The 17,308-nt window shown below is 39.4% G+C and overlaps 1 protein-coding gene across 1 annotated transcript in view; it reads right to left on the bottom strand.

The window, feature by feature from the left end:
* MIPEP (mitochondrial intermediate peptidase) overlaps positions 1-17,308 on the bottom strand; it is a 70,272-nt gene that overhangs the window by 18,506 nt on the left and 34,458 nt on the right. The window contains exons 15-16 of the mRNA XM_061992778.1: positions 13,135-13,209; positions 7,608-7,727 (exon numbers count right to left, since the gene is read on the bottom strand). Of these exons, the coding sequence (XP_061848762.1) occupies positions 7,608-7,727; positions 13,135-13,209 (195 nt within the window). The remainder of the gene's footprint in view (positions 1-7,607; positions 7,728-13,134; positions 13,210-17,308) is intronic.

Here is a 17,308-nt window from a genome sequence, read left to right on the forward strand (position 1 = left end):
TGTGATGTAAATTAAACCACTGTTTTCCTCCTACTATCTGCTCATTCATCCAAAAAAAACCCAAATACCACAATCAATTCCAATTTTTTTTCATAAAGGCTTTTGATACCAGAACATACTGATGTATGCCCACATAATTCTATCTTTGTTAGCCAAACAAACTTCATTTCTTCAACCTTCCAAAGCCACTTCTCTGTATTTCTTCCATTTTTTCTACATCTTTTTAAGAGGTAGAACCTACTACAGGACACAACACTACTCACTACTAAAATTGAAAACCAGACATGATATTTTTTGAACAGCATCCAAGAATGAAAGCACACTCTTTTGGCATTTACTGTTCTTTAAATGGTTACATATTTAATTGCTTTCTTAATGTAAAATAGAATAGACTATTTCACTTGGAAAGGACCTGCAACAATTATCTAGTCCAACTACCTGACCACTTCAGGGCTGATCAAAAGTCAAAGCATGTTATTAAGGACACTGTCCAAATGCCTTTTAAACACTGACAGGCTTGGGGTATCAATCACCTCCCAAGGAAACCCATTCCAGTGTTTGGCCACCCTCTTGGTAAAGAAAGGCTTCCTAATGTCCAGTTTAAAGCTTCCCTGGGGCACCTTTGAACCATTTCCATATGTCCTATATCACTAATATGCCAGGGAGAAGAGAGAGATCAGCACTTCCTTCTCCTTCTCCTCGTCAAGAGGCTGTAGAGAACAGTAAGTTGCCCCTCACCTTTTTTTCTCTAAACTAGACAAGCCCAGAGTCCTCAGCTGCTCCTCACAGGACATTCCTTCCAGACTTTTCAGCAGCTTTGTTGTCCTCCTGCGGACATATTCAAGGACATTGCTATTGTTTTTAAATTGTGGCGCCCAGAACTGCACACTCCAGGTGAGGCCACACCAGTGCTGAATACAGCAGATAATCTGTGACTTTGCCTGGCTGGTTATGCTGGGTTTGATGCACCCCAGGGTACACCAGCCTCCTTGGCTGCCAGGGCATGCTGCTGACGCCTATTGAGCTTGCTGCCCACCAGCACCCCCACCTGTCTTTCTGCAGGGCTGCACTCCAGACACTCCTAATTTTTACTTGCGCCCAGCATTACTCCATCCTAAGTGAAGAGTCCAGAATTTCAACTTGTTAAATTTAATCCCATTAATCATAGCCCAATGCTCCAGTCCGTTAGGTCACTCTGCAAGGCCTCCTGTGTCTCAACAGAGTCAACTGCATCTCCCAGTTTGTATCATCTGCAAACCAAACCTCTTTGAGCTCAGCCCTTACAGTTCTTCACCCCGTGCACCATGAACCCTCTTATCCTGCAGTTTGACAACTTGTCCAGAAGGATGCTATGAGAGACAGCATCAAAAGCCTTGCTGAAATCCAGGAAAACTACATCCACTGCCTTCCCTTCACCCCCTTAGGCAGGTGACCTTATCATAGAAGGATATCAAATCAGTTAAACAGGACTTTCCCTCTATGAAGCCATGTTGACTGTGTCTGATGACTTCACTATTCTTTAAACACCGTTTAGTAGTAACTAGTATAATCTTCTCCATAATTTTTTCAGGAACTGAGGTTAGAGGAACAGGTCTGTAGTTCTCTGGGTCTTTCCTCTCACCCTTTTTGTAGACTGGAAAAACATTGGCTAACTCCCAGTCAGTGGGGACCTCCCCCCTTGCATTCCTTGTGATCTGAAACAGTGCTGTCCAGTTTCAGCTCTAGTTGAGTTTTGGCTTTTTGTGTCTTCTCCCTGCATAAATGAACCACAGCTCTGTACTGTTCCTGCAAAGTCTGTCTCTGCTTCCCAAGATCGTACAGTTTCTTTTTCCTCCTGAGCTCCTTGAGGAGTTTCCTGTTCAGTCAAGCCTATATGACTGACTTACAACAGTAAGTCCTATTCCTAAGATCAACCAATTTTTTAAGAAGCAGAGTTTTCCATCTCAGATGGTTCTTAAAAAAACACAGTTATTTTCCTTACTTGTTTGTTTTCAAGGTAATTATGAACAGCTAAATAATTAGTTCTACTACTTATTGAGTGACAAAGTCTAAACAATTAGTCTACTGTTCCCAAGTTCTCCTCCCTTCATAAGACAAATCATAATAGCACTACCACATTTTCACAAGTTTGTGAGTGATGATTCCTCCAGGTCAGTGATTGCTTTGTCAAACTAAAATATTCTGATGACTTGACTACATCTGATCTAACTATTCTCTTTCATTCTTCAATCTCAGTTGTGTTTCTGTCTCAAAAATCACATGTATTACTTACCTAATAAAAATTCACTGAGGCAGAGGCATTTCTGCTTTCTATGACATTTGTTGTTGTTCTCTTCCCAACTCTCCATGTATTTCTTTAGTACTTACGAACTTTATTACCTTCGCTACTTGCATTTCTTTTTTGTTCTGAATTTGTGTACTCCTTTAGCAATTATCTCTAGTCATATCTTGATTTCTTTTATTATCCTAATGTTTTTAAAGGGCTTAGTCCCTAATAACCAATTTTTTTTTGCATCAGAATAGTTTGTGGTTTTGGTTCAGTGTCTTTGCTTCAGTCTTTGATAACTACACACTACCTTTTGAATCATCGTACTTTGCTATTTTCCAGTTCCAGCAAATATCTCTCAGACTTCCTCTTTCTGATGTATAGTTTTTAATCATTATTGGCATTTGAGGGTTTTAAGCTTCTTGAAACTTTCAAAATTTTACTTTTGATCCATTATCCTGTCTTCTGCTTCCCACACTTTCATTTGGCTTCTACTTTTCTAATAATTTCCTTTTCTGAGATAGTCAAATGTACATGCTTTTGCTCCCACTTAGTTCTTTTCAGTGTCCTAGTGATTAGCATTGATTTTATTCCCTCCACCTCAACCTGGTATTGGTAATTTGCCAACAGCATCAATTCTACCTTTTAGCTGTTCTTTTTCATTTCCTTCAGTCTAGCTTTCAGTTTTGCTTAGGTTCTAAGGTTACATTAGTTTAAAATAATAAATCTAAGATAAATAAATACGAAGTGAAACCACAGTTTAAACTTTAATATTCAGCTACTATTTATCAATAATTTCAAGATTTATGTTTGCCACTTGAGTACAGTTTTGAGAATTCAAACACTTTCACCTTCAGAGGTTAAGGGTTATCACTTATTTAAGACAGCTGCTTCACTGCTTGCCCAGTCTGACTATTCTTTTTTATGGTGTTACTGATATTCACATGAAATGTTTTACAGGACTGGAGTTATAACTACACATTATTAGTCACTCCAAAGACCTGCCAAGAAATCCTAGTCAACAGATGCCACAACGACACAGATAGCAGATTTATTAACAAGATACTTCACTCAAACTGCCAGCCAGCCCTCTGTAGGCTTAGGAATAGACATGTTAAAAGTTATACTCTCCAATGTGGCACCACTGACAGCAATCACGATCAGTACAAGACTATGACACAGAACTTCAGAAAATACATTGTCTTCATTTTTGGCCTCTGGCTTACCTAACACAACTAAGCGTGAAGTCAGGTCACTTTCAAACTCCTAAGAAGGAAAAAGAGGCATATAGCTGTTCTTTTCCTTTCAGGTATTTTACAACAAAATAAAACAGAGGCCTGGGCACATGGTAACCATGAGTGATGCAGAAACTATTTTCTCCCTGCATAGAAGCTAGTTCTCTGTCAAGTGACACCATCCCCTCTTCAGTTGACCAACCTCCTAGAGGCCTTTTATATGTGTCCTGTTAATGAAATCCTCATGCCCACAGCACCTATGGCAAGACATGTCTTCTTGTAGTGCCAGACAGCCTCCCTGTGCAAGTACTCCAAATGTTAGGTTGCATCTCATCCATTGCTTTCATTTGTCAGGAACATGACAGACAATCCCAGCAGGTTAAGACAAGGACTGAGGTGAAGCCTTCTGAGGTCAGGATCCCTGTCTGGGCAGAGTCCCCCCAGCTGCAGGAAGAAGGAGGACTAACAACCACATTGGTGATAGAGTTTTTCATACTCTTCTTCCCTCTAGGGAGTTTTCTGTTGGCAAACTTGGCTAACAGATTTGGTCTCACAGGTGTTTCAGTCTCTCCAGTCACTAACAACCACAGGCCATTAACAAGTTCTCAAGCTGCCAAAGAAATCTGCACTCTGGACAAAAGTATATAAGCATAATTAAACCTATAACCTGATGTCAATTTTAGGTCATGATTGGAGGTGATTCTTCTGCACTACTATGTACTTAACATGCTAGAGCAACGCGGTATACAGCAAATTATTTAGTGTTCCAAAAAATATCAGAAAGGCTCTATACATATCAACATGTTCCACCCTATCAAATGTAATGTGTGGGGGTCAAATGATGTGTGGGGGTTAATTCCAACATTGTGTTTTGTAGTCAAGTACCACACAAGAAAAAGCTTACCAGAAGGCCACGTGTTTTTTAAAAATGTGAAAGGAACTATTTGGCAGCAATCTAAAAAAGGAACCCATGTTCACTGTGCCTCATTCTTCAAAACCATTTTTCCTCAGAGTCAAAGGTCAAACCAGCATCTCCCACCAAAATTCCAAATTAGAATGGAGAAAGGTTACTACAGTGTACAATTCATATATAAGTCTAAAATAACTGTTTGGAAAATAAGAAGCAGTAACTCAAATTCAGTGTTTCACCAGGAAAATTCAACCATGATGATGATGGCAGTTGGTGTTTATTGTAGAATCATTTCATTATTGCGAGTTCTTTCCTGTAACTGCAGGAGGCTGGGATCTCCACTATCACTGTCTGCCTGTTCACCCTGTGCCTCATTTTTTTGTTACAATATTGAAACGAAACCCACAGCAGGAGTTAAGAATTATTGCGCTTGGCACAGGACTAACAATGGCATACCATTATGTTTTGATGGCTGTCTCAAAGGCAAGCAGTTTTCAAATCTGAACTTGGGGGACAGGCAGGGGACTAAGCAATAGATCATGGGGAGAAACTCTGACAATGTCTCAGGTTGATCAAAGGGTCACCTGATACTTTTTAAAAAGTCTCTCTGGGTATCCTGGAGACAAAGGTAGAAAAGGGAAACATTCTAAAAGCAGACAGAGTTATCCATTACAAGGCAGGCCATAGTAAATAGAAACTGGGTTCATAAAGATGAGAAATAAGCTATGATTCGAAGAAAAGCTTGGAGCAAATGCAGAGTACCGAATTCCTTACAATGCAAAGATTTTGACACCAAGTACATTCATGAAGAAACGGCAAGAAAACGTGTGATCATTATTATTTAGTTTATCTTGCTTTCTTAGAAAAGTCAGAACTAAGACTGATCGCTTTTTAAAGGCACTACAAGGACTCAGAAATCCAGTCTCTGCAAAACTTCTACTCACTTTCCAAACTCAGTAACACAAATCTCCTCTGACAACAAAACCATCAGACACTACAAAAACAGGCAGATACATTTCCTTGTCCCCTGCTTGGCAGTTGTCAGCTTCTCGATTCAGTAACAGAGCAAAGAAATCCCAGTGGAATTCCATCCTCCAGGAGCCAGCAGCAAACCCTGTGTACTTTTGAACATAAACAAGGGCCAGACAGGAATCAAGATCTGAATTCTTCAGGAAAACAAAGTCTCATGGACTGCTACTTTTCTATGCCTCTGTCGACAGTCTGCTGCATCCTTCCTTTCTGCCTTGCACATGGCACTAGTTTCTACATTAGCACAGCCAATGTAAATACTACCGCATCCAGTGCCAAATGCCCTATGCCCGTAAAACCTACTCGAATGGCAAATACAGACTTCCTCCAGATTTTCTTCACACTATCCCTCCTGTTGATGACACCAAACTGGGAGGACTGGCTGATTCCCCAGAAGGCTGTGCTGCCATTCAGCGGGATCTCGACGGGCTTGAGAGTTGGGCAGAGAGGAACCTCATGAGGTTCAACAAGGACAAGTGCAGCGTCCTGCATCTAAGAAGGAACAACCCCATGCACCAGTACAGGCTGCAGAGAGAGACCTGGGAGTCCTGATTGATAATAAGCTAAATATGAGCCAGCAATGTGCCCTCGTGGCCAAGAAGGCCAATGGCATCCTGGGATGCATCAAGAAGAGTATGGCCAGCAGGTCAAGGGAGGTTCTGCTTCCTCACCCCTCCTCTGCCCTGGTGAGGCCTCATCTGGAGTCCTGTGTCCAGTTCTGGGCTCCTCAGCTCAAGAGGGACAGGGAAGTGCTGGAGAGAGTCCAGCACAGGGCCACCAAGATGATCAGGGGACTGGAACATCTTTCATACAAGGAAAGGCTGCAGGAACTGGGGCTGTTTAGTCTGGAGAAGACTGAGGGGAGATTTTACTAACATTTACAAACATCTAAAGGGTGGATGTCAGGCGATTGGGACATCCCTTTTTTCTATAGTAGCTAGCAACAGGACAAGGGGTAATGGGATGAAGCTGGAACACAAAAAGTTCCACTTAAATATACGAAAAAACTATTTCACTGTTCAGGTGAGGGAGCCCTGGCACAGGCTGCCCAGAGGGGTTGTGGAGTCTCCTTCCTTGGAGGTCTTCAAGACCCGCCTGGACATGTTCCTATGCGACCTGATCTAGGTGAACCTGCTTCTGCAGGGGGGTTGGACTAGATGATCTCTAAAGGTCCCTTCCAATCCCTACCATTCTATGATTCTATGATTCTAACTTTCAAAGCAGGGAACTGTTACATCCACTGGATAACTAACATCTGCTGAGGAACAGCATAAAACACCATTTATAAAAACAGCAAGAAATCAGACACTGTACTCTGAAGACATCTTGCTTCTACTTCCTTGGCTTTGCCTTTGATGACGATAGGGCTGAAGCATGAATCTCCTAATATCCTTCTTAGAGAGCGAAAGTCATATTTTTGCTAAGGAAACAAGTATTCCTCCTGAGAAGCAGAAAGCAAAGAAGGGATCCACGTATTCTGACCAAAGTGTCAAACAGCGATTTGAGTCGTGTTCCAGCTGGAAACTGAGTTCCAGACAGCCCAGGAAATCCCATGATTATCATCTATGCAAACTAAGCCTTTGGATGTCACATGAAGTACAGAAGAAATGCACAATTAGTCATGATGCAGATCAAAATTACACAGTTCAGTAGAACTCAAGGCTTGAACACTTTGAAATACCACAAGAAAGGATAAATAAGCGATGTGCCAAAGGTCGTAGCAGTACAGTAAGGAAAAACTCACTTCCAAGTCCAACTTCACACTGACTCGCTCTGACACGCTGACACTGACAGTACACAAACTCCTTCGTGCAGCAGAGTAGTTTTTTACCTTTTATAAACAGTTATTTGCAAAGCTAGAATTAACCTTCTTTCCAATGTATTGTATGTCTTCTTTAAGAAGAAGAAAAAAAAGTAAATAAAACTCAGTATGACAAGACTAAACATGTACAAAAAAAAAGGCACATTAATTTAATTTTCATTATTAGCTGAAAATTTCCAACACTCTACTCTCTGGATAAAGAGTCTAAGAGAAAGATGACTCTTTCAACATAACAAGACAATAATAAGTGTGCAAGTGTGCGAGGCACAGGGCAGGGAGCAGCAGGGGTATTAATATACTATCAAAGAATATGTGTAGCTTAATAAAGTCTGTGTTTCTACTCACTGTATTAGGTACGTATGGCAATCCATAAATTTTCTCCTGCATATCCTTTAAAATTTCTGTGGTTGACTTCTTCAGAGGATGTTTCCCATGGTAGATTTGGTCCAAGGCAGCATAAAACACCTGAAGAGATAAAATACACGTTTGCCTTTGACATACGGCATTGGCATTTGACAGCCAAAAAAGACAAACAAAAAATAAGAGGAGAGAGATAACAGCAAGAGGGAAGAGTTTAAATACACACAGTTTTGTAAATCTTCTATCTTTTGTACAGCACACAAGGAGAGGAATAGGTTTTTCCAGTACACCTACTAGGTTTTTAAGTGACCAGGAACACTAGCAGTACTGAATCACCTGCACTTTTATTTACAAGTAAGACATCTCTCTAAAGCCCTCCAGTGACTCCCATTATCAAAAAGAATATTTTAAATAAATACAGTAAAACTTAGTTTTTCATTTCGTTTTTTTCACTTAGTTTTTCATTTCTCAAATGACTTAGTTCCAATTAGTGTGCACATAGGCATGAGAACACATCAGTCCTGCAGGGGCAAGTTGCATCCCAGGCACTGAATGTAAGATGCACACAGAGCTGCTGCTGCTCCTGACTTTCTGCTGGAGCACTCCAACAGTGCAGTAATAAGGCAGATGCTTCCTTTATTTTAGCTCTCACAATCAGAGCAGTAAATTGTTGCAGTATAAGCTTACCCTGAGATCGAATTGCACTAGGAGGGTACTTCAACAGAGATAAGAGCTGGTTCACAGGCAATTTTTGTGCAGGCACATGTTAACTATGGCAGAACATGGGTGCATGAATTACTGAAGTGTTTGGAGATCAACAACAATAAAAAGACTTTTCAAGCAAAGACAGCGAAGTGGAGTATCTGGCAGTTTAAGAGCAAACATGAAATAGGCATGGATAAAAGCCAGTGACAAGGCTCGGTGTGTGCCATCACTGAAATTATTCTGTTTTATTATGAAGACTTTCTGTTCTGTGGAATTGCAGGAAACGGAGAAGATGACAATACCCACTGCTGTGTAACACAAGGTACGTTTGCAAAGTTTGGTGGATCCAGATATTTAAACTAGAGAGTTCAGGTCAGGCCACCCTGTGGTAGGCACATTTCATAGGAAAACTTATAGTAGGAAGCCTCAAAAAGCTTTTGTGCAAGGGATGAGGCAAATCATTTGGCAAGAGATTCAGGCCCAGTCACACTCCCAGAGGCACTGCAATACCATTCCCAATGAGACAACCACACCATTTTAGGTATTATAACCATGAAATGCAGAAATTTTAAGGAGAAAAAGCATTCTCTTTCCCTAATAAATGGATGTTTTATGAGATCTGAATTAACACAATTGCCTCAACTTGTGAAAGGATTCTTTATTATGAAATTTGGATACAAAACCATTCTGAACTCTTTAATAATTTATCAAGAATTCTGCAATTATTTTCACTAAAATTGTGACCGTTTCTAAAGGACCTTATGTATTCCTTCTGTTTGAATAAGTTGCCTTCTAAAATTTCTATGCTTATCTTCAAAGACAGGGAGTGGCTTTGCAATGCCTTTGTGTGTAATTTCCAACCTCAGACTTGGTCTCTAGAATCCTGGTTCATTGTTTAACAAAAGATGCAGCATTTACGGTACCAAGGGTGACTGAGAACATGACTAACAGCACTATCCATGAATACATGTGAAAATTACCTGATGTAGCAGTCCTAGAAAATTCACATTGTCTCACCATCCTAGGCCTTTGTGACTCTGCAGGAGTCATTTTACACTGACTTGCCTCTCCTCTCCAAAAAACTCAAAACAAACATGAGGAACTTCAACATTTGACTGCACCGCAGCAGGTCTTCTCTAAAGTAAAATTTAGAGTCAAGTAGTTTGTGGCCAGGAAGCTGGAGCAAAAGTTCAACTCACAGCTAGGCAGTGGGGAAATGTCAGCTGAAGGCCAGTGAAATGGACTGCCGAAAGAACAGCATTTTGATAGGGAAATGAGTCACTGAAGCCAGCTATAAGCCTTCCCCCTATCCTGGCATATGTAAAATGTGGGAAGAAAGCTGTGAGCCAGGCCACCTGGATAGTAGAGTTAAAAAATCCATCCCTTAAAATAAACTTGGATGAAGTTTATAGCCATAAGCCACCCTAGCTACAAACTACAGTTCTCTGAGTTTACACTGACGTTTGAAATGGGAAAGGGAGACACATCCCAGGACCACAGGATTTTAGGTGACACTGCTGAGGAGCATGCCAACACTTAATACTAAGCAGTAGCTAGAATATAATTTCTAATTTCACACACATTTCCCAAAAGATTTTAAAATGTTAGAAAGCCATCAAATAGTTATGTCTTCATACTCTCTATTTTGCGTTGACATTGTTATTTATTAGTTCCACTTGATTCCACTTCCTTCTAGTTCCTTGTCTGCTTAATAGAATTAATATGTAAACAGTTATGCATTTTCCAGTGAAGTTATTACTGACTGAAAGACTCTAGGACTCAATCTGCATTGAAAAGTCTTAGGAGAAGATGTGTGAATCCCCGTTTTTCCTCATGAGTAACCGAAAACTGAGAGGTAGTATAGTTATGATTAAAAACAATTATCATTTCTTATTTTCACGTGTCAGTACACTTATTTTCTGAACAGACCACAAAAGACTCTTTAACAATTTTCCCTGCTGCTGGAAAATTTATAAGCATTTTTTTCTTTTTTTTCTAGGTTAAATAAGGTTTACATAGCATCTAGAATACTCTCTTTGCAAAGTCTGAAGGAAAGGTATTAAGAGTCATCATTCAGCTTTTATTGGGTACATATATTAGTACTTTGGCATCTGCAGATTGAAATATATGGTTTTTTCTCCAATTAATTATTATAATTATAAATCTGCATAAGCAACAATACAAACTTCTATAAAGGAATGTATGAATTTTGTATTTGCCATGCAGTCAACTTCTCTGGGGTACTTTTAATAAACAGAATGCCTCTGCCAGTCTGTCTCTCTGAAATGAGTGCATACTTCTGCAAGTATTACAAAAACAACGTGCTGTTAAGTAGGAAATGAATAATTTTACTCAGTGTGGCACTGTGGTTATTTGGCATGGGTTGAAACTGGTTGAACATTAGTTACAGTAGAGTAATTTGAGGGCAAGAAGCCTGCTTAATCACTGCATCATTGCCAGCACCAGTCAATTATTAGGCACCCGTAGGAACTTGAGCCCACCAGAAGTGGGTGTTCTCTCTCCAGTTCTAAAGCTATGGAGTCACTCTGGAGCAGGCCCTACAGAGACTCCAGGAGCAGCTAAGGGCCAGCAGTGGCTGGGAGACTGCACAGCCCATCCCATGGACCGATGCAAGAACCCCTCCTTGACTTAGTTCTGGAGCACACCCTGTCCCTCACCACAGGACAGGGAGAACATTTCACTTGTTAATATACTTGTGACAAACTGTTCTTGGTATCCAAGCCCATTTAGCCCCTATGCTGTCAATATGGTCTCAAACCTTGACAAGACTATAGCAAATACATATTAACCATCACAACTCATACTTATGGGTTGCAACCATTTAGGCACTATTCAAAGTGAAAAATTACAAAGATCTGATCTTGAAATTTGTTTCTTTCCACATCTCCAAAAATAACGACTACCCTTTATCAAGGTATAATAGTAGAGTTATCTTACCTAAACACTAGGTCAAATGTAAAAGGAAAAATTAAATGTTTCTGGCTTAAGGTAAAAGGAGGAAGAAAACAAAATCACAAAAAACACCCAGCAGAAGCTTGTAGCATACTAAATGCAGTCAAACTCTCACTGTAAAAAAACTTGGCTGGATGCTAATGCAATGCTACTGCTCACATAGAGAACTGCTGGTGCAGGCCTAAATAAACCTAAATACCCATTTGAGACAGAATCATAATTTCCTTTACTTCATTTGAAGAAAAGCAACACTGATAGTTTGTTTATAGGAATGATTGATAAATCATATCTAAACAGAGAAAATAAAGGTTTAAGAATTTAATTACTGCTCCTAACACTGCAAGAGAGAAGTCTTACAGCTTTATAACTCAGGCACCAATTCTGATGGTCCCAGGCTACAGGACTGGCTTCTTTAAAAACAAGCCACTTGTCTTGAAGATAGACCCACTGCTGACCAAGGCTGAGCCAATTAGTGATGGAGGTAATGCCTCTGTGATTAATATGCTGAAGAAAGGGAAGAAGTTGTGGAGTGAATGCTAAAAACTGCAACAAAAGGGAGTGAGAATGTGAGAATATCTCTGCAGACACCAAGGTCAGTGGAGGAAGGCAGGAGGTGCCCAGTCACTGGTGCAGAGGTTCCCCTGCAGCCCGTGGTGCAGTCCATGGTGAGGTCCTGCCCCTGCAGCCATGGAGGCCATGGGGGAGCAGAGACTCACCTGCAGCCCGGTGAGGACCCCACACCGGAGCAGGTGTGTGCCTGAGAGAGGCTGTGGCCCTGTGGGAAGCCCATGCTGGAGCAGCTCCCGGCAGGACCTGCAGCCCCATGGAAAGAGGAGCCCACACTGTTTGCTGTCAGGACTAGTGATCCACAAGGGGACCCACACTGGAGCAGCCTCTTCCTGAAGCACTGTTTTGCCTGTGGATGAGATCCATGCTGGAGCAGTTCACGAAGAACTGTATGAAGAAGATCATGGAGGACTGTCTCCCATGGGAGGGACCCCATGTTGTACCAGGGGAGGTGTGAGGAGGCCTCCCACTGAGAGAAAGCAGCAGCAGTGCCCATCTGAACCCCTATTTCCCATCCCCCTGTGCCACTGAGGGGAAGGAGTAAGAAACTCAGGAAGAAGGAGGGGTGGGGGGAGGTGTTTTAAAATTTAGGTTTTATTTCTCATTTCCCTGGTTTATTCTGATTGTTCATTAATAAATCAAACTATTTCTCCCTGAGTTGAATCTGTTTTGCCTGGAACGGTAATTGCTGAGCAATCTCCCTGTCCTTATCTTGACTCATGAACCTCTCATTATATTTCTCTTCCCCTGTCCAGTTTAGGAGGCGGAGTGATAGAATGACTTGGTGGGCATCTTGCACCCACCCATAGCTAAACCACCGCATTGCCTAAGACAAGAGATCAAATCCCATTCTAGTAAATATATGAGCTGGTTTGATTTTAACGAAGTAGCCTCAGTCATGCTACACTTTAACGATCGCAAGGTACACAATAATGCCTCTAGTGCAAGTTCTCCTTAACTGACTCTGATAACTTAAGAATTCACCCTTAAACCACATTGGGAATTCAGATAATCCAACCGTTTTCAAAAGTTGTGGTTTTCTCAGTACATTCCTAGAGATTTAGACATTTAGCTTTAAGCAGACAGCATAGAATAAGTTCACAAAAGCAAACATGAAAATTAATATCAGCAAGACTTCATTTTGGTGAATGTGCATGTAGTTAAGATAATGTGTCTACATTAAAATAAAAAATAAATAAATAAATAGAAAGAAATATGTTCTGTAAGCTCTGGATAGACAGTAGAGACTAGAATACAAACAACATACCTGGAGTTGCATATCAGCTGCAGCACACACCTTTTTGGACTCACATAATCTTGACACCATGTTTTTTGGCAGTGGCTTGAATTAAAAAAGAAGAAGTCAGTACACATTTAGAATTGTTATAAATTTGTAAACAGTATGCTTACTAGTAGAAAGAGCTGAATACAAACAAAAAAACACTCCTGGTGGTAACAAGTACATGCTTTAAGTGCATTGCATTAAAAAAGGAAATCTCATTTGCTAAATAAAATATTACATTGGCAATAAATATATTGGCAGTAATTTACATAGCAATCAAGAAATCACTGTCTCATTGTCTGTTTTCCTATACATAGAGCCTATGTTCCCTTCTATACCCATTAAAAATATTATAACTTTCTTAAGAACAGATAGGACAGTTAAAGGCTTCCCACTCTTCAAAAGCAGATAGCATAACAGATTTTCCTGTTGGTCTTTGCACATAGTTCACTCAGATTTACACAGAGACCTAAGTAAATCCCATCAAGCTGATGGGTTTTCAACTGGGACAGTACCAAGCTTTACTCTAACCCTCATAAAAACATTTGGCCATACTGAGCAGTAAATATCTACACTTTGAAATTTTTAACAAAGTCGAATTTACTCCACATCTATGGTAATAAAATCATCCATGTCACCACAAGCTGAAGTCAGAGACATTTTTCAACTCATTAAGCAAACTCCTTTTGGCTTTTATCCAGATGGCTACCAGTGCATCCAGAGAGTTTTTAATGTCAGATTTTTAATAATATCTGTGTGTGAATACTTGACCCTACACCTGCTGCTTCCTGAAGCTTTTCAACAGATATTTTTTCTTTTCTTTTTTTTTTTTTTTGCTAGCAGCACAATTAAATATATTAAATATAGTTTAAATAACTGGATTTGTGCTAAAATATTAAGAAAGTTACTACAAGCTGTAATAAAGATGTTTAGTATTACATTGAACTCTAAGAACATAGCTACACTTAAGGTGTGTTGAAGTAATACATGAAAGTCTACAGATCCTGATGGTAAGCATATGTTTAGATTCTGTCCAAATTATATTACTTCAAGACAAACAATGCACAGCGAATAAAAGCCCAACTCTGAAGAACTTACATATAAGTGAGAAAAATGTTATCAATTAACTCTGTGGAATCTGGAAGTTAAAGCAGATATGGAAAAAATCTCAAGTTTCACAGCCGTTTCATGCAATCACTTGCCAGGACTTGCAACTTCTTCTTCAAGAGAAATGTCAGCTGGGTCAAGAATGGGATATAACATCACCTACTATTTTACTTGTCATAAATGTGAACAGTTGTTAAATTTCAACACAGAAAAATGAGCCAATGAATATGAAGTCTGTCCTACAGTATATCCTTGTTTGGACAGTATTTACCCTTCCCAAATAGAAAAATGCCAATTTTGGACTACTAAAGTAAGAGCACCCACATTTACTCACAGTAATAAAGATTTTAGTAGATGACTATCTTGAGCTTCTATACTGGACTTGTTATTGTTCAAAATACTATTTAATTAAGTAGAAAAGTTATTAAAGCAAGAAACAAAGTAGAAAAAATAAATGAATGGTAAGAAGTATTTTGGTTGGACAATTTTTCTCCTGGCTGTATGAAATCTCTTGTATGAAATCACTTTGCATTCTGGAACTAAAGCACACGTGGGTTTGCAATAACACAAGTTCAGTTGTAATGCAAGAAATCCTTGTGTAAGGAAACCTATAGAATTTTTAATAGATTTTGTTATTAAGGACCATATCTATCAGCAAGTTTTGGCAGCTTTCATTTCTTAGTTAAGTAATGCTGTATGGAATGAAATAAAATTGATTTCTTCTAGGGGAACACTTGTATTTTGGATACAGTAAAGTATGAAAAAACTGTCTGGAATTCTTAAATGGTAATTTGCTAGTATTAAAGAGCTGAATATCCAAAAGCTTGGCAATAGGAAATATGTGTCTTTCACAATTATAACTGTTGTGTTATAAGCCATGAGCACTCCTACCAGTAAGGTCAAACTATCCCTTTCAATATAATGAATTTTCAGAGTTTGTATTTTGGCTATATTAAATGATAGCAAGAGGAATTTAAGTGCACAGGCTTTCAGCTGGTACACAAAATAAATCAAAAAAGGAGACAAAGACTTTTCTAATTGGCGTTTTGGTAAACAACAGTCTCATAGATCATCAACTGAATTGGGAAATCTAAGTTTGCAGTTCACTGGGGCACAGAGCAGCAAGGTTCAACGATGTGGACAGACTTTGTGTGCTCCCTGAGAGAGTTAGTCACATCCAGCCCTGTTCAAGAAACAACTGAAGCAGGTCTCATTCTCACTTCGGAGCTAAACATTCCTTAGAGACTCCTCACCCAAGAGAGTCTTGTCTTCTTTTGACTGTACTGCAAATATGTGACGTCAAGGCAGAGAAGACTACTGAAAAGGCAGCCAGCCTCTCTTTATGTTCTGATGCAAGCATCAGATGCAAGCATCTATCCTATTCTAAATTGAACTCCTGAGGGGAAACACAGAATGATCAATCACGTCCTAAAATCTCATTGCACAGGAGCTGGCTTAGCGCTGCCTTCTAGAGACCAAGTAAAATGTAGGTAATACTATGAGCCTCCAAGGAAATACTTTTATCTTTTTTGCAGCCACATGAATATCAAACAAAGTGGATCTACTCTGGACTGAAGATCAAGCTCTACTGTTTGAGACTATTAAAATCAACAAGAACATTTAAAATCATTCTCATAACAACACCTATTGACAAAAAATGCACAAGAGGTAAATCTTCTTTTGTTTATATCTATCAGTGCTATTGATCTGGCTCAAATATTGCGTAGTGAACATCATTCACAAGCCAAGCAGAATTTGGCACCAGAAAAACATAGCCAAGATTAGATTAAATTGAAAGAATTATACAAATTGTAAAATTTAATATTTCAACTAACTCAAATGAGATCCTAGAGAGTTTTTAAAAGAACACGACTCCTCTCTAAAGCTTGTTTCTGCGAATGTCATGCATACAGATATGCCGAGGTCTTGAATGTACAGAGGAAGATGCAGTATTTCAGGGCAATAGAAAATATTTCATCCTGCTCCGTTACTGTCTTATACAGCCCCTTAATAAGCATCTAAGTGAAGGGGGAAAAAAAAAAAAAGCATCAGCATGATTATTTTACTTATTCTGAAAGATGAGCTCGCTGATAAAACCAGAATCAAATGGTCATTCTCCTTCTGAATGAAAGACCTTACAGAGCTTTGGTAAAACTATGTTAGTTGAATAACTGTCTAATTTTTAAAGCTTAAACACCACATGCTTTACTTCAGGTTCCACCTTTCCATCCTTCTATATTAAGTAACTTTAAGATCTTGGCATGAATTTTTCAGCATGTTTGCCATGGTGGCTAAAAGAACCAAATTCACTGTGTCTCAAAGCACATTTAACTCCTTACTGCTGTGTAGACCACACCACATTGCAACTGTTTACTATCTGTGGGCTTATTCCTGTAATCATGCTAATACAATACTGCCTTTGTAATTTCATCTCTGTGAAAAATGAAGTCAGTTCAAATTTGAACAGCTGAAATACTGGCTTTTGTTCAAGAGAGTCTCCAAAGACACACAGGCTTAAAATAATTTAGCTCAACAGACCTACCACATATCTGTTCACTTCAGAAAGAAAATTAAACAAACACACAGTGATACAGAGCACTACGCATGGACTAAATTGTCTGCCTAAGCACAGTTACGAACTACTTTTGGTACAGTTTGACTTCATGATCTTATCTGAAAATGCAACTTCACAAATTAATTAACAGAGTCCTCTCTATTCTTTTTTTTTTTTTTCTCAAGGATTTTCTGTTTTGAGTTATCTTTAAGATGAAAGGAGAACTAGGCTAGCTACTTTCTTGGAACAAATACTTCTGTGCTGGCCAGCCTCCTGAACTAAATTCGCAAGACTTGCTCCTTTTGCCAGAAAAGCTTGCAAGCATTTTCATTCCTCAGTACTCAACAGCACAACCATCTAAAATGCACAGAAAGCAGAGACAAGCTTTCTATAAACTTCAAGACATTTTGGACTAGATCTTCATGATCCATTATCTACATGCATAACACATTCTCATCTTTGACAGCTTGCCAACCATTTACTTTTTTTCTGCAATGC

The sequence above is a fragment of the Colius striatus genome, chromosome 1 (genome assembly GCF_028858725.1).
Source record: "Colius striatus isolate bColStr4 chromosome 1, bColStr4.1.hap1, whole genome shotgun sequence".
In the NCBI taxonomy this organism is placed as follows: Eukaryota; Metazoa; Chordata; class Aves; order Coliiformes; family Coliidae; genus Colius; species Colius striatus.